Source organism: Etheostoma spectabile, chromosome 19 (assembly GCF_008692095.1).
Source record: "Etheostoma spectabile isolate EspeVRDwgs_2016 chromosome 19, UIUC_Espe_1.0, whole genome shotgun sequence".
In the NCBI taxonomy this organism is placed as follows: Eukaryota; Metazoa; Chordata; class Actinopteri; order Perciformes; family Percidae; genus Etheostoma; species Etheostoma spectabile.
The window spans coordinates 18,964,049-18,990,174 of NC_045751.1; the positions used below are offsets into that span (position 1 = coordinate 18,964,049).

General features: G+C 40.5%; 3 protein-coding genes across 9 annotated transcripts in view; all 3 read right to left on the reverse strand.

The window, feature by feature from the left end:
- Nucleotides 1-11,981, reverse strand: part of LOC116707330 (uncharacterized) — a 12,801-nt gene extending 820 nt beyond the window's left edge. Inside the window, exons 1-6 of one of the 5 annotated variants that reach the window (XM_032544655.1) lie at nucleotides 11,827-11,969; nucleotides 11,323-11,664; nucleotides 11,155-11,196; nucleotides 10,939-11,049; nucleotides 3,232-3,266; nucleotides 2,618-2,847 (exon numbers count right to left, since the gene is read on the reverse strand). In XM_032544655.1, coding sequence (XP_032400546.1) covers nucleotides 2,725-2,847; nucleotides 3,232-3,266; nucleotides 10,939-11,049; nucleotides 11,155-11,196; nucleotides 11,323-11,664; nucleotides 11,827-11,872 — 699 coding nt within the window. In that variant the 5' untranslated portion in view covers nucleotides 11,873-11,969 and the 3' untranslated portion in view covers nucleotides 2,618-2,724. Of the gene's footprint in view, nucleotides 1-2,617; nucleotides 2,848-3,231; nucleotides 3,267-3,375; nucleotides 3,514-3,766; nucleotides 4,109-4,276; nucleotides 4,351-8,454; nucleotides 8,809-10,803; nucleotides 10,839-10,938; nucleotides 11,050-11,154; nucleotides 11,197-11,322; nucleotides 11,665-11,826 lie in introns of those variants that run through there. The other 4 variants (XM_032544654.1, XM_032544656.1, XM_032544657.1 and 1 more) reach the window with 4 other exon arrangements.
- Nucleotides 11,982-16,496: 4,515 nt separating this feature from the next.
- Nucleotides 16,497-20,220, reverse strand: LOC116669477 (signal-regulatory protein beta-2-like). Its single transcript, XM_032499355.1, has 6 exons — nucleotides 19,975-20,220; nucleotides 19,545-19,886; nucleotides 18,568-18,903; nucleotides 17,647-17,781; nucleotides 17,518-17,558; nucleotides 16,497-16,625 (listed from the first exon to the last, which is right to left on the reverse strand). Exons 1-6 carry the CDS (start codon nucleotides 20,036-20,038, stop codon nucleotides 16,497-16,499), a joined length of 1,047 nt encoding a protein of 348 aa, XP_032355246.1. The 5' UTR covers nucleotides 20,039-20,220.
- A 3,220-nt stretch (nucleotides 20,221-23,440) lies between these two features.
- On the reverse strand, nucleotides 23,441-26,092 carry LOC116707327 (uncharacterized). 3 transcript variants are annotated; one of them, XM_032544650.1, is made up of 5 exons: nucleotides 25,653-26,092; nucleotides 24,816-25,511; nucleotides 23,936-24,052; nucleotides 23,798-23,841; nucleotides 23,441-23,691 (listed from the first exon to the last, which is right to left on the reverse strand). In XM_032544650.1, the coding sequence occupies exons 1-5, from the start codon at nucleotides 25,747-25,749 to the stop codon at nucleotides 23,572-23,574; spliced, it is 1,074 nt and encodes a 357-aa protein (XP_032400541.1). In that variant the 5' UTR covers nucleotides 25,750-26,092; the 3' UTR covers nucleotides 23,441-23,571. The 3 variants fall into 3 exon arrangements, with proteins under 3 accessions (XP_032400541.1, XP_032400540.1, XP_032400539.1); XM_032544649.1 differs by having other exon boundaries at nucleotides 23,441-23,681; nucleotides 23,794-23,841; nucleotides 23,930-24,052; XM_032544648.1 differs by having other exon boundaries at nucleotides 23,930-24,052; nucleotides 25,653-26,091.
- Nucleotides 26,093-26,126: the final 34 nt, after the last annotated feature.

Genomic DNA, 26,126 nt, shown 5'->3' on the forward strand with positions numbered 1-26,126 from the left:
GTTCACCTGGTTTCTCTCTGGCTGCAGTTCTTCATTCACAGCTCAATGGGGAAAAGACAAAAGTCTCATTATTTTATCATTACTGGCCATAAACTTTCCTTTGGATTTATCCATCATGTGTATCAAATTAAACCAGCTGTACCTGTCTGTAGATTCCTGATTTTAACAGCCAGAACAATGATGACTATGGTGAGGGAAACAGTCAGAGCACCCAGGATCACACTCATGACATTTTTCATTCCATCAGACTCATCTATAAGACAGAGGACAGAATTAGAGTCTATTAGAGATGGTTAAGATTTAAATTACTGGCTCTGTGGTTACTTGCACAGTGGAAAAGTGGAAACCTTACTTCCAGGCTTTCTTTTAAAATCGGATTCACCGTCACCTTTCAAACATGTATAAATTATATTATTTGACACAGATTGGTTTATTGTTTGTCTTTATGCTGTTTTCATATGACTGACAATAAATGTGAGATGTACTGTGAATATGATGAGAAAAATAGATCTCTAATGCTTCACTTATGACTTACCTTGAACTTTTAAATGTATTTTATCAGAAATGTCTGTATGTTTCTTCCTGTAAAATCCACAGAAATACAGTCCAGGGTCTGATAAATCCACTCTCTTGATTTTAAGAAAGACGGTAGAAACGTTGGAGCTCATCTCAAATCTGTTTTGAAATCCATCACAGAACGAGGCATTTCTATCAGGGTACATAGAGGAGACGCAGCTGAGCTTGGTTCTGTTGATCAGTCTGAACCATTCTGTCAGAGTTGGAGTTTTAGAAATGTTGGAGCACATCAGAGTGACGTCTCCACCAGACTGGACGTCCACAGTGTGAGACTCAGAAGCTGAGACAGAGATCCAGCCTGAGACAAACAGCAGAGACAGAAAGAAAGTTATCCCTGAGCGTATAATGCAACACGTAATGGCAACAACAACAATATCTCAGTTCTGAGAATAACCAAGTGTCAGTACTTACTGAGGCTGCAGAGAAGTAAATTTGGTACAAAGGTGAAGCTCCGCATTGTGCGTTTAAACGTGTCACTGCAAGGATATTTTGTACCGCTCTGCTCTTATAAAGGAGTTTAGAGAGGCGGGGTGTGTTTTATCTTACCGCTCACAGCAACCTGCCAATGCAATGCCTTTGCACATACACATACTTAAGTTCCAGAACATTTGGTTCTTTGAACATCTTATTTTAACATTTTATATCTGTGTCTCCTGCAGTTATACACAGCCATCATTTAAGACACCCTCATGACCACCAACATGCCTTTTCAGATTTCTGAACCATTCTCCATCTCTAATGAAGCCTTTTCCTTTTTTCAATTTCCATAAAAAGCAATTGTCGAAACTTGAAAGAAGTCGAAATACTGCAAAAAATGTCTTTACGCTTGACTACAGCGGCGGATGAAAACATCAGATATGTGTTGACCAATGCGACTGTAGGGTTTTCCACATTAATACCTGAAATAAACATAAATACAATATTTCATGTTCTCCACATTGTTTTCCATTGTCTGAGATTTGATTTGTAATCTTTTAATTACATCATCCGCAATTATTTAATGGCACACAACTGGAGAAGTTTAGCACCAACTCTCCATGACCCAAGTCATAATATGTACTTAACAATAGTGGACGGGAATTTGCATTAATTGGCATTTTGTTTTTGAAATACTAGCTACATTTGGATGTACATTTGTTTTTTCTCTACCGAAGCAATATCAGCCGGCCAGTCAGTCAGTCCACCTCTGTCCTGGTGACATTCCATTAATTTACATTTCCTTTTTCCGATTTGCCAAAATATTGGTTAACATTTGCTAAATTTGAATGGGTTGTTGTTTCTACTAGAGTGATGGCAAGGGCAGTCAGTCAGTCAATCAGTCCACGCATTGGGTCCAAACTGAAATATCTCAACAACTAGTATTGTCATGTGGTCATGTCATTGTCAGATATTCCTGGTCCCCACAGGATGTAGCCTAATGACTGTAGAGATCCCCCGACTCTTCCTCTAGCACCACTGTGAGGTGACTGTTTGTGGTTTTAAGTCAGATTTCTCAGCAACTGTTGGATGGGCTGCTATGAAATGTGATGTCCCCTAACACTGATACTGTGACCATGTTAGAATGGAGGCACTAACATGGCCTTGGACTAGTTTAACATCACCATTCTCCTTAACGCTGCCATTTGAGCTGTAGACAAAAAAAAAATGAAGCAGTATCTGGCCTCTCTGTTCAGGGAGTTTATGTAAAGAGATGAGCGATTTGAGCAATTGTACAGCTAGTTTATTTTTGTGTGTGAAACTAGTTTCACTGCTGTCCTTTTCACTCTCCAGAGTGTTGACTTCGGACACGTCATGATCTTTACCTCAGTTGTTCTCAGACCACACTGTGCTGTCTCTTCCTGTCAAACAAGTGATGTTCATCACTCAGTCCTCCCTCCACACACCATTTTTACTCGCCCTAAGTTTAGCAGTTATCAGTGTCCTTTCTGCCTCTCCCCCCATCACACATTAAGCATCAGACAAAATTAGAAAGACGGACTAAGACCCAGAGAAAGACAGAAAGAAACAAAAGACTGCACATACAGAGACATTATTCTAAATTTATTTTTTTGGGCAGTAGACCCCTCCCACACACAAAAACATATTATCAGATTATCATAATGAAGCGTCAATGTCACTCGGAGCTGCAGTTCCAGATGTTTCTTGAGTCTATCTGGTGGCAGAATACACAACATGTGACTCCAGCTCTCTCTCTGGTGTAGGCCTGCGGCTTCTTTTGGGTTTTGCCTGGAAATTTAGAGCTGCGTAGTTCAGTTCATCTGAGCCCGGATCCTGCAAATCAGAGTATTCAGAGTCACACACTGAATCACACATGTACTATCGCTGAGTTTGCCAAAAATCCGTAAAATGTCTTGGTAGTTTCACAAAGGAATCGTTTAAACTAAAATAAGTGTTAACCACAGCTTAGCTGAGAGCAAACATGCTTTGGAATAGAATCAATTTAAATTAAAACTAAGATAAACTCAGTTAAATGAATATGCAGTTGTTGTTACTACTACATTAAGACATCATGTAGGCCACATTGTATGACAAACTAAAATTGCCTCACCCTACAGTGGTTCCTGGCTACATGTTCTCTTTCCTGACAAGATATCTTCTGGCTGAGCATCTTAAAAACCATAACACACAATTTATATAAGTTAATGCTGGGTTCACCTGGTTTCTTTCTGGCTGCAGTTCTTCATTCACAGCTCAATGGAAAAAAAGAACGAAAAATCATTAGTTAATTATTACTGACCATAAACTTTGCATTGGATTAATTCATCATGTGTAATAAATTATATATTATATCAGCTGTACCTGTCTGAGGTCTACTCATTTTAACAGTCAGAACAATGATGACTATAAAGAGGAAAACAGTCAGAACAGTCAGAGCACCCAGGATCACACTCATGAGGTTTGTCATTCCATCAGACTCCTCTTGGTTATTGGTAGAGTCTGTTTTTAAAAGAGATGATTAAGATTGAAATGATTAACTCTGTGGTTACTTGCACAGTGAAAAAGAAGAACCTTACGCTTAGTATGTACCATCAGATAAACTGTTATCTTTAAAACATACACAGTAGCCTATAAATGAAACAATTTGACTTGGATTGATTTCTTGTTCATCTTTATGCTGTTTTCATAGTCTGTGACAATACATGTGAGATACAGTGTTAATATGATGAGAAAAGGAGGTCCACAATCTTACCATGAACTTTTAGATGTGTTGCATTGACAATGACTGTATGTCTGTCTATGAAGATTCCACAGAAATACAGTCCAGAATCAGATAAATCCACTCTCTTGATTTTAAGAAAGACAGTAGAGATGTTGGAGCTCATCTCAAATCTGTTTTGAAATCCATCACAGTAGGAAGCATAGCTATAATGTGGGTAAAGAGTGGAGATGCAGCTGGGCTTCTTTATGTTGATCACCCTGAACCATTCTGTTGTCGTTGGAGTGCTGGAAATGTTGGAGCACATCAGAGTGACGTCTCCACCAGACTGGACCTCCACAGTGTGAGACTCAGAAGCTGAGACAGAGATCCAGCCTGAGACAAACAGCAGAGACAGAAGAAGAGTTATCCCTGAGCGTATAATGAAGCACTTACTGTATTAATGCAACAACAATAATTCAGTTCCATTTTTTAAAGTTGATATTCTGGTGGGTTATTTGTTAGACGATGTGGTGCTGAGAATAACCGAGTATCAATACTTACTGAGGCTGCAGAGAAGTAGAGATGTTATCAAGGTGAAGGTCCTCATTCTGTGTTTAAACGTTTCACTTCAAAGAGGTTTTACCGCTGAGCTCTTTCAAAGAACTTTAGAGAGGCGGGGTGTCTTTAGATCATCTTGTTGCTCAGACCAACCTGCCAATGCAATGCCTTTGAACCTGTTTAAGTTCCAGAAGGTTTTGTTTTGTGAACATCTTATGATAACTCATTCACTAGCATGGACCAGGCCGCATCAATGTGTTAGTGAAAGATTTAATTAACATTATGAATGTGCAGATAGATGAATAGCTGTGGATGGCTGGTCTGGGAGGATGTATGATGACCGGGCGGAGGATACTCAGAGTGGGGGTTCCATCTCAGATAGTTTACAGACCCTCACACGTTACCTAGCTGAGACATGGGAAGTGTGCACCGGGATGAACAGGAAGGGGTGATGGGGAAGATGGAGGGATGGATGGATGGATGGGTGAAGGGGAAGGAAAAGGAGGGTGGGGGCGAGCAATCAGAGACACACATGGCTGGGTGTGCAGCACGATGTAGGTTTGTCTGGTGATTAGAGGTGTGGTTTAGGCGTGGCCCTGCTTCCAAACCTAAGTTAACAAATATCAAATGGTTAAAGGGTTCATTCACTCTGCATCTTTGTGTCAAAGGTTCAAAGCCCAACTTTATGGAGTTTTCCTGTTGATGCTCAAATCTGTCCAGGGGACATTCCATTAATTATGTACATCTAAAGAGTCTAAATACAGCCTCACAGATTCACTAACATGGCTGTGGACTCTTTAAAGTGCACAATAGTACTTTGCTCTAGCCAGGTTAGCCATTGTCAGGATTACACTGTTGATAAACGGAGCAGCCATGTTGGATTTTGATCTTGGGGTTCAGGTCACCCCCGTCTATTGCTACTAGTGATGACGCAGTGATTAGTGACGATTGTCTCCGACCAGTCAGTAGTCTGCAAGTTTTCACATCACCTTTTAGTATCGCCTCAGCTCGCTTGGAACCTCGACGGAGGTGATACTAAAAATGTACCTGTTGGCAGGTACCAGGGACTTTTTTTTCATAATGGAAAACCAAAAAACGCGAGTAGAGTCAAGTTGAGCAGATACCATGAAATGGAACCTTGCCATATTATTCTAGTTAAAATCATTGGTTTTATGCTGCTGTTTAGCTCTTGAAATCTTGGTGTAGTCATGGACTCAGACCTGAACTTTAACAGCCACATTAAGACAATTACAAAGTCAGCCTACTATCACCTTAAGAATATATAAGGGTTAAAGGACTTATGTGTCAACAGGATTTGGAAAAACTGTCCATGCCTTTATCTTCAGTAGACTTGACTACTGTAACGGGGTCTTTACAGGTCTCCCTAAAAATCAAATCAGACAGCTCAGCTGATTCAGAACGCTGCTGCTCGAGTCCTCATAAGACCAAGAGACTGGATCACATCACTCCAGTTCTGAAGTCTTTACACTGGCTTCCTGTGTCTCAAAGAATTGATTTCAAAGTACTCTTGCTAGTTTATAAATCACTTAACGGTTTAGGTCCAAAATATATTCTGATCTGCTACTACACTATGAACCCCAGACCTCTCAGTCATCTGGGACAGGTCTACTTTCTGTCCCAGAGTAGAACTAAACAGGGTGAAGCAGCTTTCAGTTTCTATGCTCCTCATATCTGGAATAAACTCCCAGAAACCTGCAGGTCCGCTGCTACTCTGTCTTTTAAATCAAGTGAAGACCTTTCTTTTTGATGCTGCTTCTTTAAATGACTGCTCATTTCTTTAAATTCCTTATGCTGCACTGTAACTTTTATTCTTGTGTTTTGTTTCTATTTGTTTTTAACTGTCTATTATGTGTTTTACCGGTTTTTAATGCTTATGATTTTAACTGTTTTTACTTGTGTTTTATCTGTTTAACTGATTTTGTGTAAAGCACTTTGAATTGCCCTGTTGCTGAAATGTGCTATACAAATAAAGCTGCCTTGCCTTGCCTTGCCTTGATCATGAGAATACTTATTCCAGTTTACGTTCCTACACTCTAGTGGAACTATTTCAGTGAACGGCTCTCCACATCCTAATAGTTCAGAGTGTAGACCATGGCTGAGTAGTTGCATCAGGCTTCTCTGTTTAGTTTTGAATGCAAATGTTGACGTAATGTATGAAGGTAAACTAGCTAAGTGAGTTCATGTAAAGTAATGACGCGTGGGGTGATTTAACTGTGTCAGAGATTGCTATACATGTTTTAAGGGAGCATTGTCTGTGTTCTGTGAGAAAAGCAGATGTGCAGCTAGTTTCATTTTGTCATTAACCACTAAGCTAGTATCTCGGCTTCCTTTCATACTGTCCACAGAGAATTGACCTCAGACACGACATGATCTATAGCTCAGTTGTTCTTAGACCACACTGTTCTGTCTCTTCCTGTTTATCAACATCACACCATTTCCCTCGCCCTATAAATGACTATGGCAGCCATTGTTTTTTGCCTCTTCCTCCATCATCAGACAGTAAATACAGAGACATTATTCAAAATAATTATTTTGGCAGTAGACTCCTCCCACACACTATCTACGCACAAAAACACATCAGCAGATTCATTTAATGAAGCATCAGTGTCACTTGGAGCTGCAGTTCCAGATTTCTCCTGAGTCTATCTGGTGGCAGCATCTACCAATAGGGCTTTTTACCATTTTTGTTGAAATTTTGTGAAAATTAGTGCTACATTTGGATGGAATGTTTTTCCCACTAGGGCGATGGCAATACCAGTCAGTCAAACAAAGGGCCACCTCTAGGGTCTAAACTACGATATATCACGAAATATGGAGTGTTGTGACATTTTGTAGAGATATTCATGGTCCCCAGAGGATGAAGCATGATGCCTTATGGCCGTTTTCCACTGCTGGTAACAGCTCAACTTGCCTCGTCTCGTACTCGACTTGAAGCACTGTGCGTCTGTTTTCCATTGCAGATTAGTACCGCCTCAAGCGCGAGGCAAGCTGTGGCTGGTTGTCATAGCAGGAAACTGAATAACAGAATGTCGAAGGAGTGTTGTTTTTGATTTTTGGCACGTTGCCACAGCCAGAAGGTAAATTAGTTTCTAATGAACCTGGCGGCAGCAACAACAAAAAAAAACGCTGGATAAACTATTTACCGGTAAACACGGTGGTCCTTGTTCAGTGATTAGAGAAGATTCACTCCGACCAATCAGTAGTCTGCAGGTTTTTACATCACCTTTTGGTATCGCCTCAGCTCGCTTGGACCCTTGACTGAAGTAGTACTACAAAAAGTACCTATTCTAAGGTACCAGGGACTTTTTTTCGTAATGGAAAACCAAAAAAAGGCGAGTCGAGGCGAGTCAAGTAGATACCATGCAGTTGAAAGACGCCATTAGAGATCCCCCGACGCCTCCTCTAGCACCACTGAAGTTGACATACGTGGTTTTACGTGAGATCGTAACACTGATACTGTGACCATGTTAGCATGCTAACGTACTTACAGTAACTTAAAGGTAACCTGCCACACGTATTTCATTACTTTGAGGTAATGTCAGAAGTTGTACCATGGCCTCTATAACATCTTTTGTGAAATAAATGCCTTGGTTACCTTGTTTCCAGCCATTCTAGCGTGGTATAGAAAGCCGGCAAGAAGACTCAGCTCCATTTGTGCCAGCTCTCATTAATATTCAACGAGCTAAGCTGCTTGACTCACACAGAGACAATAACATAACTGTGGATTCTAAGTATTTCATGCTGCTGTTTGTGCTCTTGATGATGAGAAAACCACTTACTAATTCAATACTTCCCTGCCCTCTAGAAAAACTATTTCAGTTAACAGCTCTCAAAATCAGGAACCTGATAGAAGCAGTTGCCTCAGGCCTTTCTGGTCAGTTTTGAATGAAAATGTTGAAGTATCGTACGAAGGTAAAGTAGTTAAGTAAGTTTGTTAAGGTGATGATGAGGGGAGTGATTTAACAGTGTCAGAGATGGATATACTGTACATGTTTTAAGGGAGCAGCAGTACTGTACAGCAGTTTAATGTTGTCGTAAACAAGCAGGTTAGTTTCACTTCTTTTTTTACTTTGCACAGAGCTTTGACCTCAAACACCTCATGGTCTTCACCTCAGTTGTGCTCTGTAATCGTGCCGTCTCTTCCTGTCAAACAATAACTCTGGCAGCCATCAGTGTCCTTTCTGCCTCTTCCTCCATCACACATTAAACATGCTTGTTTTCCTCTCAGACAAAATAAGAGAGATGGACAATTTGACCGACAGAGAGAGAGAAAGAGACATAAGACAGCTTTTTTGGCAGTAGACTCCTCCCACACATAAAAACCCATCAGCAGATAAAAATAATGAAGCGTCAGTGTCACTTGGAGCTGCAGTTCCAGATGTTTCCTGAGTCTATCTGGTGGCAGCATACACAACATGTGGCTCCAGCTCTCTGACTGGTGTAGGCCTGCGGCTTCTTTTGGGTTTCGCCTGGAAATTTAGAGCTGCGTAGTTCAGTTCATCTGAGCCCAGATCCTGTAAATCAGAGTATACAGAGTCACAGTGATCACACACACTCTGTATTGTTTTTGGCAGTCCAACATAGGAATTGTTTAAACTAAAATGAGTGTTGAGCACAGTTTAGCTAAGAACAAACATACTTTTGAATAGAATCACAGCTGGGTTGTGCAATTTAAAGAACCCCGGTTATCCTCCTTTTCAGCATCACATTTATACTTTTGGTGTCTACTAGAATATGTTTTCATGCTTTGATGGTCATAAAACATTGTTTTGCATAATGCCCATTGCTGCAGCTCCTCTCTCTGAAACACCCTCTCTAAGCTCTTGGCCCGCCTTCCCGAAAAGCCCAGTCTGCTCTGATTGGTCAGCTGGCCCTCTGAGTTCTGACCGGTCAACCAAATTCAAACAAGCCGCTGGGTGGGGTGTACTTGCTCTGGCAGCACCTATTTTTGATCCATTTGAAAAACTGGGCTGGCATTCGCAATCTGTGACATCACTTATCAAGGAAATTCAAACGGGAATATGGGCGAGGCGTTTTAGGCAGTTAAAAAAAGTTTAGAGTGAAATGTGTTTTTTTTGTATGTTATACATCTATTAGGTACACAAAAACTACATAACTCACTAAAAGACAGGAAAAATCCCCAAAAGCATAAAGGGGCTCTTTATATTGAAACTAAAAAAACTCTGATTGTTGAAACTCATAAGACATACTGTAGGTTACCGATCTAAAATTGCTATACATTACAGTGTTATATTTTGATTTCAAAATAGTTTTAACTTGATTTTGTAACAGTTCGTTAATTGTAACTCTATGCAACTGGCTTGGCAAAAAGGCCATGAGTTCCCCTTCTTGACAAAATATCTTCTGATTGAGCTGATGGGGTACTTTCATTTGTTTCGGACTACACATCCTCATACAGAAAAGGTTGAGTGTCAAAGACTCCCAAAACACATACAGTAGGACTGTTCTATTTACTGCCAAACAGTTGCAGTTTAATCGTGTGCTCATATTATGCCTTTTGACTTTTCCCCTTTCCTTGATATATCTTTTTTTGTGCCAGAAAAAGTCCAAAGTCCACCCCAAAGGGACTTACCATATTCCAGAGAAAACACTGTTCACAAACTGCCCCAAACATCTCCATTGTAGTCCTGCCTTTACTTCCGTGACAAACACACATCATTTTGCGTCACACACGTAATAATGCTCGCCCAGCTCCTAGCGTGGCAAGCCCTCAAACCAAGCTAGCTTGCTTGTCAGACTCTGCTTCTGACTGGCTAGCAGTGTTTATCCAGCTACTGCGCATGTGAGACTCCCAACAAAGATGGAACAGAAGTGAGATGCTTCACTCTGTAGCTAAAACGGAGAGCTCAACACACAGAGGGAAAAGAGGAGCTGCAGCTATGTGCAGTACAACAAAAATGTTTTTTGAAAATGAACCCATGTAAACCAATTCTGATATCACCTCTAAAGACAATTATGAACCTTAAATTAAGCATAATATGGGGTCTTTACTGGAATAGTTGCAGTTTGAAACACGTAGTCAACAATGTGAAAAGTGAGTAGTTAATAGGCAGCGCAAATACTACACTTAAAACTACTAAAATGAGACACACGGACTTTATTGCAGGAAGGACTAAAACTCTGGTAATTCAAAATGACAGTTAACTTTTGGTTTCACATGGGAGTGTGTTTGTTCGACCCATCCGCCCACCCAGGGTACCTCGTCCTGACACAGAATTTCCCGCTTCTATACTTTGTCACCTTACTTCCTCCTTTGCTCTGGCGGTAGTTACTCCAGCCATAAGGTGGCCTCCTAACAAGAAACCTAATTGTGGGTCATGATGAGCTGCTTGCATAATCGACCTAAACAATCTTTTTCTGACCTTGGGCAAATGATTTCTTATGTATTTGTATGCATTTTCAAAACCATTCACGCACACACGCATGCACGCACGCACGCACGCACGCACGCACGCACACACAGTTTATAGAGTTAATGCTAGGTTCACCTTGTTTCTTTCTGGCTGCTGTTCTTCAATCACAGCTAAAAGGAAAAATCATCAAGTTGTTTTAGTTTATTATTATTGTACATATTCTTTGCTTTGGATTTATCAATCATCTGTATCAAATTAGACCAGCAGTACCTGTCTGGAGTTTCCTGATTTTAACAGCCAGAACAATGACGACTATAGTGAGGGAAACAGTCAGAGCACCCAGGATCACACTCATGACATCTGTCATTCCATCAGACTCCTCTACAAGTCAAAGGATAGAATTGGAGTCTATTTTTAGAAGAGAAGCTTATGATTTTAAACCACTGGTTCTGTGGAAACTTGCACAGTGAAAAAGGAAAACCTTACGTTTAGTCTGTGAATCCACTCCAAAATCAGATTCAGTGTTACCTTTTAAAAAGACAAAAAGGGAAATAATTTGACACGTATTGGTTTTTGGTTTGTCTTTTTGCTTTTTTCATACGACTGTGACAATAATTATAATATTATAATAATTCTCTGAGGCTACACTCTTACCTTGAACTTTTAGATATGTTGCATTGGTGATGACTGTATGTTTGCCCATGTAAATTCCACAGAAATACAGTCCAGAGTCAGATAAATCCACTGTCTTGATTTTAAGAAAGACAGTAGAGATGTTGGCGCTCATCTCAAATCTGTTTTGAAATCCATCACAGAACGAGGCTTTGACATCAGACCCGTACATAGCGGAGACGCAGCTGGGCTTGGTTCCGTTGATCAGTCTGAACCATTCTGTCTGAGCTGGAGTTTTAGAAATGTTGGCGCACATCAGAGTGACGTCTCCACCAGACTGGACGTCCACAGTGTGAGACTCAGAAGCTGAGACAGAGATCCAGCCTGAGACAAACAGAAAAGACAGAAAGAGATTTACTCCTCAATAAAGAAACTTCTAAACTTGTACAATACTAAGTCAATGAGTGTTCAAAAATAATGGCGGGTTACTGGATAACAACATACAAATACATTTGCTGCTCAGAATAATTAATTGCCAGTACTTACTGAGGCTGCAGAGAAGGAACGCTGATATTAAGGTGAAGCTCCTCATTGTGCGTGTAGCTCTGCAACAGCAATGGCACTCTAAATCAGTGTAAATGGGCTTTTATGGTTAAGGGGCGGAGTATTAGTTCATGCAAGGAAGCTCAAACCTTTCCCCACCAGATATCTGTACCAATGACAATATCAGTCAAAGCATGTCTCAAATAATTTCAGATGGCACAAGTTACTATTCTTCCTGATGTGCTTAGTTTTTGTGGACAGAGTCACCTAATCTGTCACAGTGGGCAGCTCAGATGGTCAGACATGCATGTTTGTTGTGATTTATGCATATTGAAGAATGCAGTTAAACGCCAAGGTGCACAGTAAAGCCAATGCATCTGACCCATCCTGCAGCCCACGGGCATGTCGTTTGTCCAGTCCACATTAAGAGTCAGTCTACCATTATTGCGTCATTACCTAACTTTTTGACATTTCTGAAGCTGCTAGGTGTGAAAAGTAGTCAGCGTTGACAGAGCCGAGGTGTATTTCCCCAAATTGACAGAGCTGGGTGTTGACCACATACAGTATGTAGAACAAAGTCACTGTCACTTTAAGTACTCAGCGTTTCTTTTATCAGATTAGAGAGCCACTGTGCAAGCACACACCGCCATTTTCCCTATTCTCGTATAATCAGTTTACTCCTGCCAACCACATACGTTCCACTTGTCCCCTCAGCTCTCGGTCTACCACAATTGCCCCAAAAATTTGTTTTGCCTACTGCAATAAACACTCGACTTCTGAAATACAGCAATCCCCCTCCCTAAGGCACTTCAGTAAATGTCTTTCTGTCAGTAAAAACTGGAGATTGAGTATGTGTTACACAATGTGGATGTTACTGAAGTTGCCAATATGGTAATTTTAAGCCCTTCCCCCAGTTTTTGTTACCTGAGTTAGATGTTTTAGCTTCACTGTTGATACTAGATGTAGTTTTCACATTCATTTACTGAGGGAGGAAAGTTTCTCTGCTCTCACCTTAAATCTCAGTTTCAGTTTACTGTTAAATGCGTATGTGCGAGCAGGATATTGTGACATCACAACTAGTTTGGAAACAAATCATGGTCCAGTGTGCTGGATCATATGCAGTTCACATATGTCCACTGTATGGACTTTTTAGTGATGTAGGAGACATCCAGTGTCCAGCGGTTAGACCTTTTAAAATGTAAAATATCGGCACATTCACAGATTCTAGATGCAACTTTAGTTATTTAAACTAAAGGTATTGAACTTTTTTTTTCTTTTTTTTTTGTCGGAACAAAAATATATCACACAGCCAATCATTTTTCCAGTACATTTCATAAAACAAGTCTGAAGGGGATTCAAATTGATAGTTTTAGCCCCCGCCCAGTTGTTTATTTATATATTTTTTGAAACCGCATGGCAGGAAAAGAACGTGTTCTTCAGTTCTTCAGCAGATTCTAATCTGCTGCTGCTATATTTGTAAAACACACAGATTGTCAGACTGAAGCAAAGACGGATGTTTAAAGCATCCCACAGTTTGACTTTATTAGCAACCAATCAAATTTAACCTAATTTTTAACCTGGTGTCAGCTCCATTGCTCAAAACGTTCAGTTCTGAAAACAGCCGAGACGACGCACCTGCATATGATCCTCTGTGGAGTATGTAAGTCGCTTTTTATGATATGTTTTCAGTGTAACAATGAAATCTCAGCTTGTGTTTCTCTAACATTGTCTTTTCTTCCATCTGCTAGCAGTGATTTTGGAGGCAGCAGACTGACGGGACGATGGGGTTATCTCGGCCAGTGTTGGGGACAATGGGACTTTACATTGCTTGTACGACAGCCAAGTTGTGCTGAAATTCTCATGCTACCAAGAGAGCTGACAGAGGAGGGGGACCTGAACGGATCTCTTCTGTTTGTTGTTGTTTCCGCATCCAAAGTGTTGCACTGGATGGAACACTAAGTGTCAAAGGTATAGAGCTCCGGGAGTTGACGTCACGCAATCCCAGCATGCACCACTCAATATCAAAACATCGCCATTTTGTCAGGAAAGTGGAGATCCAAGCGCCAGAGTTGGAGCTGAGCCAGAGTTGTCGTTGTTACATGTTAGCTACGTCACAAGCAAGTTCCTCCTGTTTTATTTTTTTTAAGCCTTTTTCAATGAACACCTTGATTCAACAGGGTGGATAGCTGCTGTGCGCCAGGATGCCACAACCATCGGGGAAAAGATAAAGGGAAAGCATTTTATAGGATTCCTAAAGCTCCCGAGAGAAGAAATAAATGGATTGCTGCCATAAAACGTGCAAGAAGCAGACGGAACCAAACCGAGCAATGGGAGCCCACAAACAATGGATTTTGGTGACGCTGTGACCATTTCATTTCAGGTAACGTAACAGAAATATCTTTTTTATGTAACGTTAGCTAGCAAACAGGCTACACGGTTTCTAACGGTTGAGGCTTGTAAGGTTACAGCTGCGGCGATGAAAGTTAAGTTTACGACTGATTAAGTTTAGGGAAACTCAGACTCAGAGTTTTCACTAAACCTGCTTCTGAAACGGACCCCAGGTACATCTCTAAGATTGATAACATATGATTAATGGTGGGCAACATAATTTGTATTAAGAATTAAAAGAGTGGGGGAGTGGGTTGGCAAAATAATACTGAGGTCACTACATATACACAAAATACAGTATACTGCAGATGCATTTTTATAGTTGCTTTATTCACAACATATGGCACTTATAGAGTTATGTCTTAGAACAATGCTCAGCCAAGTAAGACATTTATGAATTTTACTTTTGACTATTTTCCAAGTGTCTGAAGACCATAAATGTGTTGCCATTTTTTAATTTGTGGTGTCACAAAGATTGGGGCATATGCTACTGTTAAATTACTGATAGCTCATGAAGTGATGCCACTTCCCCTCCTGGGTACTGCCAGGTGCTCTTGAGCAAGGCACCGTACCCCCCCCCAACTGCTCAGGGCGCTGGTTCAGCTGGCAGCCCCCTCACTCTGACATCTCTCCATTAGTGCATTTATAGATCCTGAGCATGTGTGTGTTTAGTTCAGGACTGTGTGTGATAACTAACCAAAGTGTGGACACAGAGTGTAAAGTGTGATTTCCCTATTGGGGATCAATAAACAGATTAAAATTAAAAAAAATTAAACTAAAAAATTAAATTAAATGTACTACATTTATTAATACAGGCTTTTCATGCATGAAGTCATACATAAATTCATGATAATTAATGTACCATTATTATAAAGTGTTACCATAAAGTTTGACAAAGCTATTGTTGGTGGAGATGTAATTAAAGGTCCCAGGACATGGTGCTATTTGGATGCTTTTATATACCCTTAGTGGTCCCCTAATACAATCTCTGAAGTCTCTTTTTCCAAAAATCAGCCTAGTAGTCCCACAATGAGCTTTTTCTCAGTATGTGCCGTTTCTGTGTCTGTTGCTATTGAGGAGGAGGAGGAGAGGTGTGTGTGTGTGTGTGTGTGTGGGGGGGGGCAAGGTGATGGCTGGGGGTGTGGCCTTGACCAACTGCCACTTTGCTCGTTTGAAAGCCATGATGTCTCTCTCTCTCATGGGTGGGCCAAATTCTCTAAGTGGGCAAAGCAGAGAAAGGGGAAGTAATATTGCCCCTTATGACCTCATTAGGAGCAAAATTCCAGATCTGCCCATCTGAGCTTTCATTTTCTCAAAGGCAGAGCAGGATACCCAGGGCTCGGTTTACACCTATCGCCCTTTCTAGCCACTGAGGGGCCATAGGCAGGCTGGGGGGCCGCATATATACATGTTAAAAAACATTTAAATAGTGACATTTTCATGCCATGGGACCTTTTAAAGCCAACTAAAGCAATGAGAATACTTTGAATGTATTTTCTGATCAACCCATAACCTTTGTTTGGGTTTTTCTTACCACCTCGCTACATCACTTCTGTGATTTCTTTGCTCATGAGCTGTATGCGGTTTACCCATACAGAAAGACATCAATGAAATTCTGCTTCTAAACACACAGTTTGATCACAAAAACGGGTTCCTGTGATCCTCTGAATGTCTCAGTGGTGGAGTTACACGGGTTCCTTGCAACAGAATGAGGACATCCTGCAGGAAACCACCAACATACAGACACAGAAATAGCACCAGCTTTTAAATAAGACACATGAGCAAACTCATATACTTATGTATAGAAAGTTCTCTTCTTTTACTGAAGACTACACTATTTCTGTTTGAGGGTAATGTTAAGCAGGAGTTAGCAAGCTAACGTTATCTAACTAACATCGGGTGGCTGACTTGCTGGTTCCGTCATACTTTTATGCTGCATTGGTTACAGAGAATGAGCAGAACAGTGGGCGGGGTCTAACGTTAGCAGTCTGTTGACCCACTGCCGCTGGGTCTAACTGTCCCTTCTCACTCCCTGCAACTCTGAGAACGTCTCCTGGGCTGTGTTAGGCGGCTCCCAGTGAGCTGTGACACAGTGTACGGCCCTACTGACGCGTACTGTCACTAGAACAACTAAGAACAATCACCATTTTGTTGTATACCAATCACATGACCACAGGAAAAAGTTCAATGGCATTTCTGTCTATTTTATTTCTGTTATCCAAATACAATACACATTTTCTATATATATCCCTGCCGGATCACTAAGTCCAGTTGTAACGCTTCTGTCAGTCCTGTGTAGAGAACTTGACATGAGAATAAACCACGGCGTCACTACTGTATTCCATTGGAGCTGTTCTGCGGGAGGAGCCTCTGGGAGCAGAGCACACGGCTGCATATGTCACTGCATCTCCAGGCTGAAAGACAGGGAAATTACAGGGTTTAGTTCTGAGCAATTGGACTCAGAGAGATGAGACATAGAAACTGCATTAAGCTGCCATTTAACAGTGACTAAGAAATACTGAATGTTACAACATCTGAACCTTTAGAGGCATACAACTGAAATTGGAACAAGAAACCCCTGTTCTTGTGAACCAGTTGTAGGTATAGCTACAAAGAATTATTTCCTGTATATTGTATTTATTCCATGCATGTATTACTGTATGGGCCACAGTAGCTGCTGCCGGGTAAGACTGCTGTTCTCAGGGTAGAGGAGGTCGGGGTGGACGGTTGGGTCATAAAACAGCGTGTTCAAGCCAGGGAGCGGACTTTGTGTCCTGGGATGAAACCCAGACTTCCACCCAGGATACGTGTGTAAAGCCAAACCACAATCGTTTGTCTAATCTAAACTAGTCGTTTTGGTGTCTAAACTTAACTGTAATCACATTGTCTCGCATTGCCGGACCTCCCTTCACAGCGCTGTGTCAATCCAAGGAGTGGAACGTTGTTGATAAAGATTAGTTGTCACTTACCTGCCACTTTTTGTTGACTAAACTCAACTGCAACAACGGCTGAAAGGACAGTCACCTCTCTGTGCTCTGTACATGTCTCACAGTAACCTTTTCTCGGCTACAATTGTTTGTAAAGCCCACTAAACTTAACTGTTGTCACCGCAGGATAGTCACCTTTTGTCAGCTAAACTCAACGGCCCCTGCAAGAACCGTCACCTCACGATACCCTGTATTCAGATAACAGTAACCTTCTATTGCCTAAATTTAACTGTAAGACTGCTTAACTTAACAGATGTTACTGTATGTTTTGTACAATATATCAACCCGTTCCTGAGAATACGTTGAACAAATGGATTACCTGACTTGCTTCATGAGATCCATCCCTGGATTCAAGTGCAGCTAAAACAAAAACAAAAGTAAAAACTTCTGTCAATGCTACTGCAGAATATAACATATATACAGATATTTAACACAAAGTTGTTCATACCTGTGGGATATTTCTTGTGGTTTTTGCAAAGTGTCCATACAAGCACAAGTGTCCCAATCCCAAGAACGGTGTTTGACAGCATGAGTGCAATGACAGTTGGACTCAGCTCAACTGATTCTGTGAAGGCAACGTCTCCTTTGAAACACATGAGAATGAACAGTATTCAATTATACCCTCTGTAAATGGCTGCAAACATGAACACAAATCTTACCTTCTTAAATGAAAACGTTCATAAGAGCAAGATTTTCTGAGACTGAAACCTATTTTCTTCATCTTGTAATCAAAATATTTCTCAAACCTAGTCACCGTAAATGAAAACATAAAAACACTGGCTTTAGGGCAGGCAGTAGCAATTATGTTCTTTAGTACTTCATCAATTTTTTTATTAATTTGATCTATAAACTATCAGGAAATATGACAAATGTTTAGTATGTTTGCTTGAAAAAGGACCAACAATCAACTGATTACTAAAATAGTTGCTGATTACGTTTCTAACGGTCGATTGTTCTTCATTTCAGCTCTAGTTGGCTTTGGGGTTTTAAAGCATTGTTCAATATTGACCTAGCATTTTCTCTGTGTTTCTGATTCATAATATTTGCTAAGAATTGTACTAAAACGGTACATGTATGGTAGGGGTGTTGAAATGAATCATTGCATCAATGCAGTGACAGACCATAATCGATTGTTGCCTACTGATGATGCTTGTTGATTTTCTGGATGCTTTTCTTATTTTTTTTTGTCTGTCTGCTGTGTTCAGACTCCGATACATTCAAGGAGTGTCTTTTTTTTTTAAGAGCAGGTACAATAAAAAACGGGGTTTATATCAAACTGGATCAAATCGTTGACAGGATTGTCATAATCAAAATCTAATTCGTGAGACGAGTAAAGATTCACACCCCTAATGTATGGTGACAATCTTACTGTGAACAATAATCCTGGTTCCGTTTCCGAACAACGTCTGTCCACATGACGTCAGGACACAGTAGAAGGTTCCAGCATCATCAGAGCTGAGGTTCCTCAGGAGAAGCTCGTACACACAACTAGTCTCTCCACTCTCGGTCCTCTGGCAGCTCTTATTTCCAGAGTAGTAGATCATTTGCGGAGCAGAGGGATGAGAGCTTTTCAGCCACGTGACACTAATGTGTTCTGCTGCACAGCGGCCTGTGCGAACAGAACAGCTGAGAGTCACAGAGTCTCCTGGCTGGACGGGTCCAGACTCCCGCTGCTGGACGCTAGAGTCCCTGATCGGGTTTGCACCTTGGGGAAGAAATCAAAGGAACATTTAACTTACATTCAGCCAGTGGTGGAAGAAGTATTCAGATTGTAAATGTTGCTGATGTCAAACCATGTGACATCCGGAACATGTTGTTAAGGTATAATATGGTAAAAGTACTCCATGCAGAAAAATCTTCACATTTTGGAAACGGAAAACAATCCATACAGTTTGATTGATGCGTTTAATGGTCAAATAATTTTAGCTGGATTGTAGGACGTTACATTGTTGGGTACTTTAATTTATAATAAAACCGTATTGTAAAGTCCATGCATTTTGTGTGCAAAAATCTTAAATTGAAAAAACAGAAAGTCTAGACCACACTTTGTCATTTACAAAGACCCGACAATTCCCCATGAGTGAGCATTTTGTGCGACAGTGGTGGGGAAAAACTTCCTGTTTTAATTTATAAGGTAACTAAAGCTGTCAGATGAATGTAGCGGAGTAAAAAGTACATTATTTCCCTTTGAAATGTAGTGGAGTAGCAGTAGAAAGTTTTTTTTCTTTTACATGAAAAGTAAGGACTCAAATAAAGTACAAGGACTTCAGCGAATGTACTGAAATACAGTCCACCACAGGTAAAATTATCAACATTTTCTAATCTCAAACTGTGGAGAATAAATACCTGTTATCATCAAAAAAGTTCCTTGTCCAAACTGAATGTCTCTTAAGTCCATCACTCCACAGTAGTATGTGCCAACATCTTCCCACGTTGTCCTCAGGATAGTCAGAAGACTGCTGATGTGGTCCGATTGGACCTCATAACGATGTGATTTGTCTTTAATTATTGTCAGATTATATAAAGTATCCGTGGAGGCCAGCGGCTGAAGTCTCCTCCCAGTGTTTAGTGTGTACCACACCCTGGTTCTGGCAGCACTTTTAATGTTACATGTAAAAGTGACGGTGTGTCCTAGCTCAACTGCTTGGAAAGCAGCTGGCTGAGAGATGTCACTTAGCTGCGCTTCACCTGAAAGATACAGAAAAGAAACAAGTCACTTTGAAGTATGGAAATCCTCATTAAAAAAGATCCAACAGGTGGATTTTGAGTTACTTACACACAGACCAGAGCAGGGACATATTTAGAAGGCACACTGCCATCTTCTCAGCTTGCATCCCCATCCTTCACACAGCAGGTCTGACAAAGGTATAGCAGTGTCAACACTCTCACCACGCAGGGACATACGCTGCTGACTGCTGTCTGATTGGTTCACTAGATTCATCTACATTCACCTGATTGGCTGCTTGGGAAATCAAATAAGGTTGGTCACAATGCAACGAAAAAAGCTCCACTAGACCTAAGATTCACGTTATCAATATAGCATTATTTTAGTCTCGTCTTTAGCTGTGCTCAAAATCCAAATGTAATCTGTCTGTATTCATATCCATAAAGGAAGAAAGGTAATTATCAAAATTTAAATGACAAAATTAGGATATGTTGTGGTAAGTTCAGCTGCTTTTCTCCTCGCCCCTTATATGTCCTGTAACAGGAAGGACAGAAAGTTAGTATACAACCACATCCTTTTCATACTACATGTATTAAAAAAAACAAAAAAACACCTGTCCATCATCAGTCTACTTGAAAGTTCTGTCACTGTGAGACTTCTTTACAGATGTGGATACACATGAGGATAATGAATAGCGACTGTAACTGTGGCAGCAGCATTAGGCTTCTCCAGCAGTAATCATGACATACCAAGTTATACGTCTAATACCTGGATCGATTCAGGTATTAGATATTATTAAACACAGACCTGAGACCCGTGGCAGTGAAACAAGACTTAGACTAGTAGCATATAATTCAGTCCCAGTCTGATTCAGGTCATGGATCAAGTCTTCTTTAGTGGCGATTTCAGGATTATTTTTTTTTTAAATTGGGGCGGCACAGTGGGGACCAATAATCAGTCCCGGGGGAAATTTTATCAGAGTACAGCATAGAAAATCTGTTAGGAATTTAGGAAATATTGGAATGATAGAACAACACAATGTGATTCTGCTGAATAAAACATCTCATTCGTTATTAGTTTCACTTGTTTTTCTTGAACGGTCACCTCCACTTTGGCAGTACACACAGCCATAAGACAATACAAAGTAGAAGCCAGCACGTGGCTTGCATAGACAACTGTAGTAGAAAGGGGGGAAAGAAAAAGTACGAAATAGCCCTTTTCAACGTATACAGGAAATAAAGGGTGGGGGAAGTGATAAATGAGACACACCTGTGAGCTGGGGGAAGCATGGAGGAGAACAGACTGAAGAATTAGAGTGGCAAAAGAATGAAATGACTAAACGTTGAATCCAGTTTTGGATATTACATTATAAAAAGAAACAATGACAGTTTATAAATGGAGTGACAGATATTTAAATTCTGGATTTACCAGAAATCTCCAGAGCAACAATGTGATGCTGTAAGTGTGCTGATTCTTTAAAGCGGGTTTGGAATGGATGAACTCTCCAGATGTGATTGTGGACTTCCTTGATTCTGTTGGACCTACCTAAGTCAAGATAAGTCTCATCTCTTGCAACTTTCTTGGCTTCTCATATTCTACTGCCTCTTCTGGTAATTTGCATTAGCCCTTATATTCTACCCTCGTGTTATGGTATATTATGTTGGGGTAGGAGAAAACAGTCACATTATAAAGCTGGGCTTGTGTTCTAACTATTATAAGGTATTTTCATATTGCATAAATTGTTTAGTAGTAGCGTCTATGGAACTGTCTTGGAAAGCAAGGTGTCTGTCTGTTTCTCTCTCTCTCTCTACAATTCATTCAATCAACTTTATACTATCAGGGTATATTGCTGGGTAACCAAGGGAACTTGTTTGGAATTTGGAGTAGTTTGGACAGCATTGCATATTAACAAATATGAAGAAAACTAAGACAGCACAATTTCAATTCAATTTTATTTATATCAATTCATAAGACGTTATCTCAAGACACTTTACAGATAAAGTAGGTCTAGACCACACTCTATCATGTACAAGGACCCAACAATTCTAGTAATTCCCCCCAGAGCAATCATTTAGTGCGACAGTGGGAAGAAACCTCGGACAGACCCAGGCTCTTGGGAGGCGGTGTCTGACGGGGCCGGTTGGGGGTGTGATGAATAGTGGCAATAATAGTCACAATAAAGATAATGGAAGAGTGACTAGGAATAGTAGTTCATGGCATAGCAGGGCACAGCAGGACGTAGCAGGATGTAACAGGGTACTGCTGAATGATTAAATAAAAGAAATGAATATTAATATTAAAGCTTCAGAGGCCTTCAATCAGGCATGTCTTCCGTGGCGGGCTACCAGTGATTACTACGCCTATTTGGAAACACTCAATTCTTGACCTGTATGTTTGTGACTGCTGGATATAGCACACTGACATATCACTGAACTTTTCTTGGCTTCGATAAACGAGCACGAGCCTTGTGAGTTTGCATCGTAACCAGTAACAGGTAAAGGTAGTAGTACAATTTTCTCTTCTGAAAAGTAATTCAGTAGTAGTGAAGTAGAAGTATATTGACTCAAATACTGTACTCAAGAACAAAATGATTTGAGTCTTTTCCTTTCACGCCACTATCTACGTCTATTCTGCTACATTTCACAGATATATATTGTACTCTTGACTCCACTACATTAACCTGACATTTTTAGCTACTAGTTACTTTACTCACTTAATTACGATTTTGCACACAAAACACATATAGTTTATACAATCATCCCCAACAATATAACGGCCTGCAAATCCAGTCCAAATAATTAGCTGATTAAACACAGAACTGTTTGGATTGTTTCCAGTTTCTAAAACTAGAGGATGTTTCTGCATTGTGTACTTTTACTACTTTAAGTGCATTTTCCTGATGATACTGATGATACTTTTACTCAAGTAACATTTGCAATGCAGGACTTGTAGTTGTAACAAAGTATTTTTTATAGTGTGGTATTAGTACTTTTTGCATAAGGAGAGGATCGGAATACTTCTTGTACTTCTGGTAATACCACTGGTAGTAGTTGAGGTGCATATTACATGCTACGAGGGCCTTGTGTGAGTTATTTCAGGGTACAATGGCTCTGGAGAACGCTGGAAACAGTGAAGCAGGAGCCCAAGCAATCGGCTGGGGCACTGCACTAGTGGAGCAAACACACCTCAGTCTATTCTGTATGTGTGAACTGAGACGTTCTGATGTAAAGACATCCTGCCTGAAAACCGCACATCGCCTGACATCTCTCTTTACTGTTACCTGCAGATAGCTTCTTACGTCTCTGGGGTTTGTGGCAGCATGTACAAAAAACAACAACAACCTACAAAGAATGTGCTGTGGTAACTTTGGCCTTCTGTATGCACTGGACATGTGATGTCAAAGATGCAAGGCTGTTTACAGTCGTGGAAACTCAGTAGCTAAACCAAGCAGCGCCGCAGAGGTGTGAGTGTAGTTCTGCAACAAGTGGTGTGACAGTGGAAATCAGTGAATCTCTCTGGCAATCAGAAGAAAAGTCTTTCTTTTTTATTTTTTTCAGTGGAAGAGCTTAGTTCATTGCAAGTCAAGCCTTTGTATTTATTGAATTTGCTGGAATCATAAGCTTGTTTTGGAAAAATTCAAATGACCCTTTTGTGAAATGTCTTTCTACACAGAAACAAAGTACAGGCACACAGTACACGTGTCCAGCTCTACTGCTTTACACTCGAGTACACACATTCAGTATTGGTGCTGTCCCTCTGTCTTCTTGATCTGTTGCCCATGTCATCCCTTAAAGCAGCGTAATGAAGGTTGTCTGCGTCTTGGCATAACTGGTAACGAAATATAAAATGGTTCATCAATATTATTAAAGATACGGCCCAAGAAAACTGTGTTAAACACTGCAGGTGTCATGGATGGATAGAAAACGATACTTACCGCTATATTCGGAGTAGAAGTTGCTGAAAATGTTACATTACACTCTGGTTGTGACACACAAAATGAAAGCTATGTTATTTAAATGAAATATTCACTCAATACTTGCAGTCATATTCAAAGAGTAACAGTTACCTGTACCTTGGCAGCTTCTTTTGTTCACCTGGTACACTAAGAAAGCCAGTAAAACACTCAGGAACGTGGTGAATGCTAAAGCTGCACTCAAGAAATAAATCCAGACAGGAGAGTCTCCCTTATCTGTGGAGAGACGGACAGCAGGAGATATTAAAGAGCTTTGATGTTTTCTATAAGAAAAGTTTGCATTTTTTCAAGTATATCTTCAAAAACAATGCTGCCATGCCGATTTGTACAAGTTACGGGTTCTTTTCCCTCCTAGTGTGCTAGCCACAAAGAGATCTCCTCAGTCATTTTGATTGGTAATGAATAGTGGACCGAAAGCACAGCAGTGTGACTTAGACAAAAAAAGGTGTTCCAAATAGAATACTTGATGCCAACATGCCGATTGAAAGAAAAAATTGGACTATTTACGTCCAGTGAAGAATCCATCTTCAGGGACAAAATCCATGGTTTATCTTCCAATATTAATTGTTTTTAGTAAAAAAATCCCCACTTTGGGTTTCCAAGGAAATTATTTCCATGCTGAGCTGCTGCAAAGCCATACTTGCTAGAGAACTGTAGGCATGTTGGATGCAAAACACCAGCAATATTCATACATGCAATGCCAGGACAAAGATCGGGCTATCTCCAAATGCTGAAGCTTTGTGATGGCTTGGGCTAAACTTTGGAATATGTGCACAAAACAAGGACTGTAGATTTTGTCCCCTGTCTCCCACTGTAGAGTTGCGCTAAGGAATCACTTTATGGTCACTAAAGACATTGGTATAACAATAGGGAGAAGTAATTCCTCTGTATTGTATTAAGAAAGATAAGAAAAATACAAACCCAGGAGTTTTCATTGCAATTCATCAAATGAGAAAACCTTGGCAAGAAAGTTACTTACCCTCCAAGTCCAGCTTTGTCCCGTTTCCAAACAGAATGTGTCCACATGAGGCTACAGCACAGTAGTAGGTCCCAGCATGAGAAAGATTCAGACTCTTCATCGGCAGGTTGTAGACACAGGTGTGTGTTTGTGTGTTGGGTTTCCTCTCACACTGATCAGTCCTGTCTCCGTGGGTGTAAATGAGTCCTGGCTGAGATTCTTCTGACTTCTTGAACCAGTAAACACTGTGTTCTCCATCACAGGTCTCGGTGTGTACTGTACAGTTGAGAGTCACAGAGCCTCCTGGCTGGATGCTCTCAGACGCTGACTGGTGGACCGTAGCTGGGACCTTCCAACCTGAACCTTCTACACTGACTGTAGTGCCCTCATAAAATTCAAAGTCATATAAGTTGCTCCCTACGCAGTAGTAACTTGCTGAGTCTGAAATTTGCAGATCTAAAATCTTCAAGAAAAATGTATCATTTATTTTTCCCTGGGAGAACCGTGAGTGGTTGTTGAATTCATCTTGAAAGGTTCCGTAACCACTATGCCTATAGAACGAAGACATCAGCTTTGGTTTCTGTCCCAGAGTTTGCTTATACCAGTAAAACATCGATATTGCTATATCCCTGTCACAGACACAAGTCAAAGTCACCCGTTCCCCAACCTTAGCTGACTGAAAACGTAATGAAGACTGTTTTAGAGTTGTCATGTGAGCTGAGGAGAAAAATGAGACAAAGCAAATACACAAGTTCATTTGAAATTTAATACTGGTATGTTGCTGTGATCTGTATTGCAGAATGCATGGAAACATGGCTTTAGTTTAAAGTAAACCACGACAATAGAAAAACAACTTACCCAGATTCGCCACAAACAGACATGTGAAATACAAAGCAAAGTTCGGAGGTGTCATCGTGCTTGAAATGCTGTGCGGAATGATTTGAACTCTGTACATTCTCCACTCTTCACAGAGAAGGCTGCGTCTGATTGGCCAATCAGATTTGGAAAAAGTGAACACACGTTCAGTGGCCCCCACATTGGCACCGGTGTTCTCATCCACAACAACAGTAACGACAACATGATGCTTGAACCTGACCTTGATCAATGAAACATAAATCTCCTAGGGTGTCCGTACAATGAGGCCTATGTTTGCTAGCATTTAAAGATATTGTGACCTATTTACTGCATGTGGGCAAAATACTAACTGTTGTAACTGCTTATCATTGCTGATTGGTAACTACTTGCCACATAAACATAGGCATACAACATTGGAGGGAACAATTTTCAAGTTATTCAAGAATATTTACCCTGATTTTTAATGTTATTCCTCTG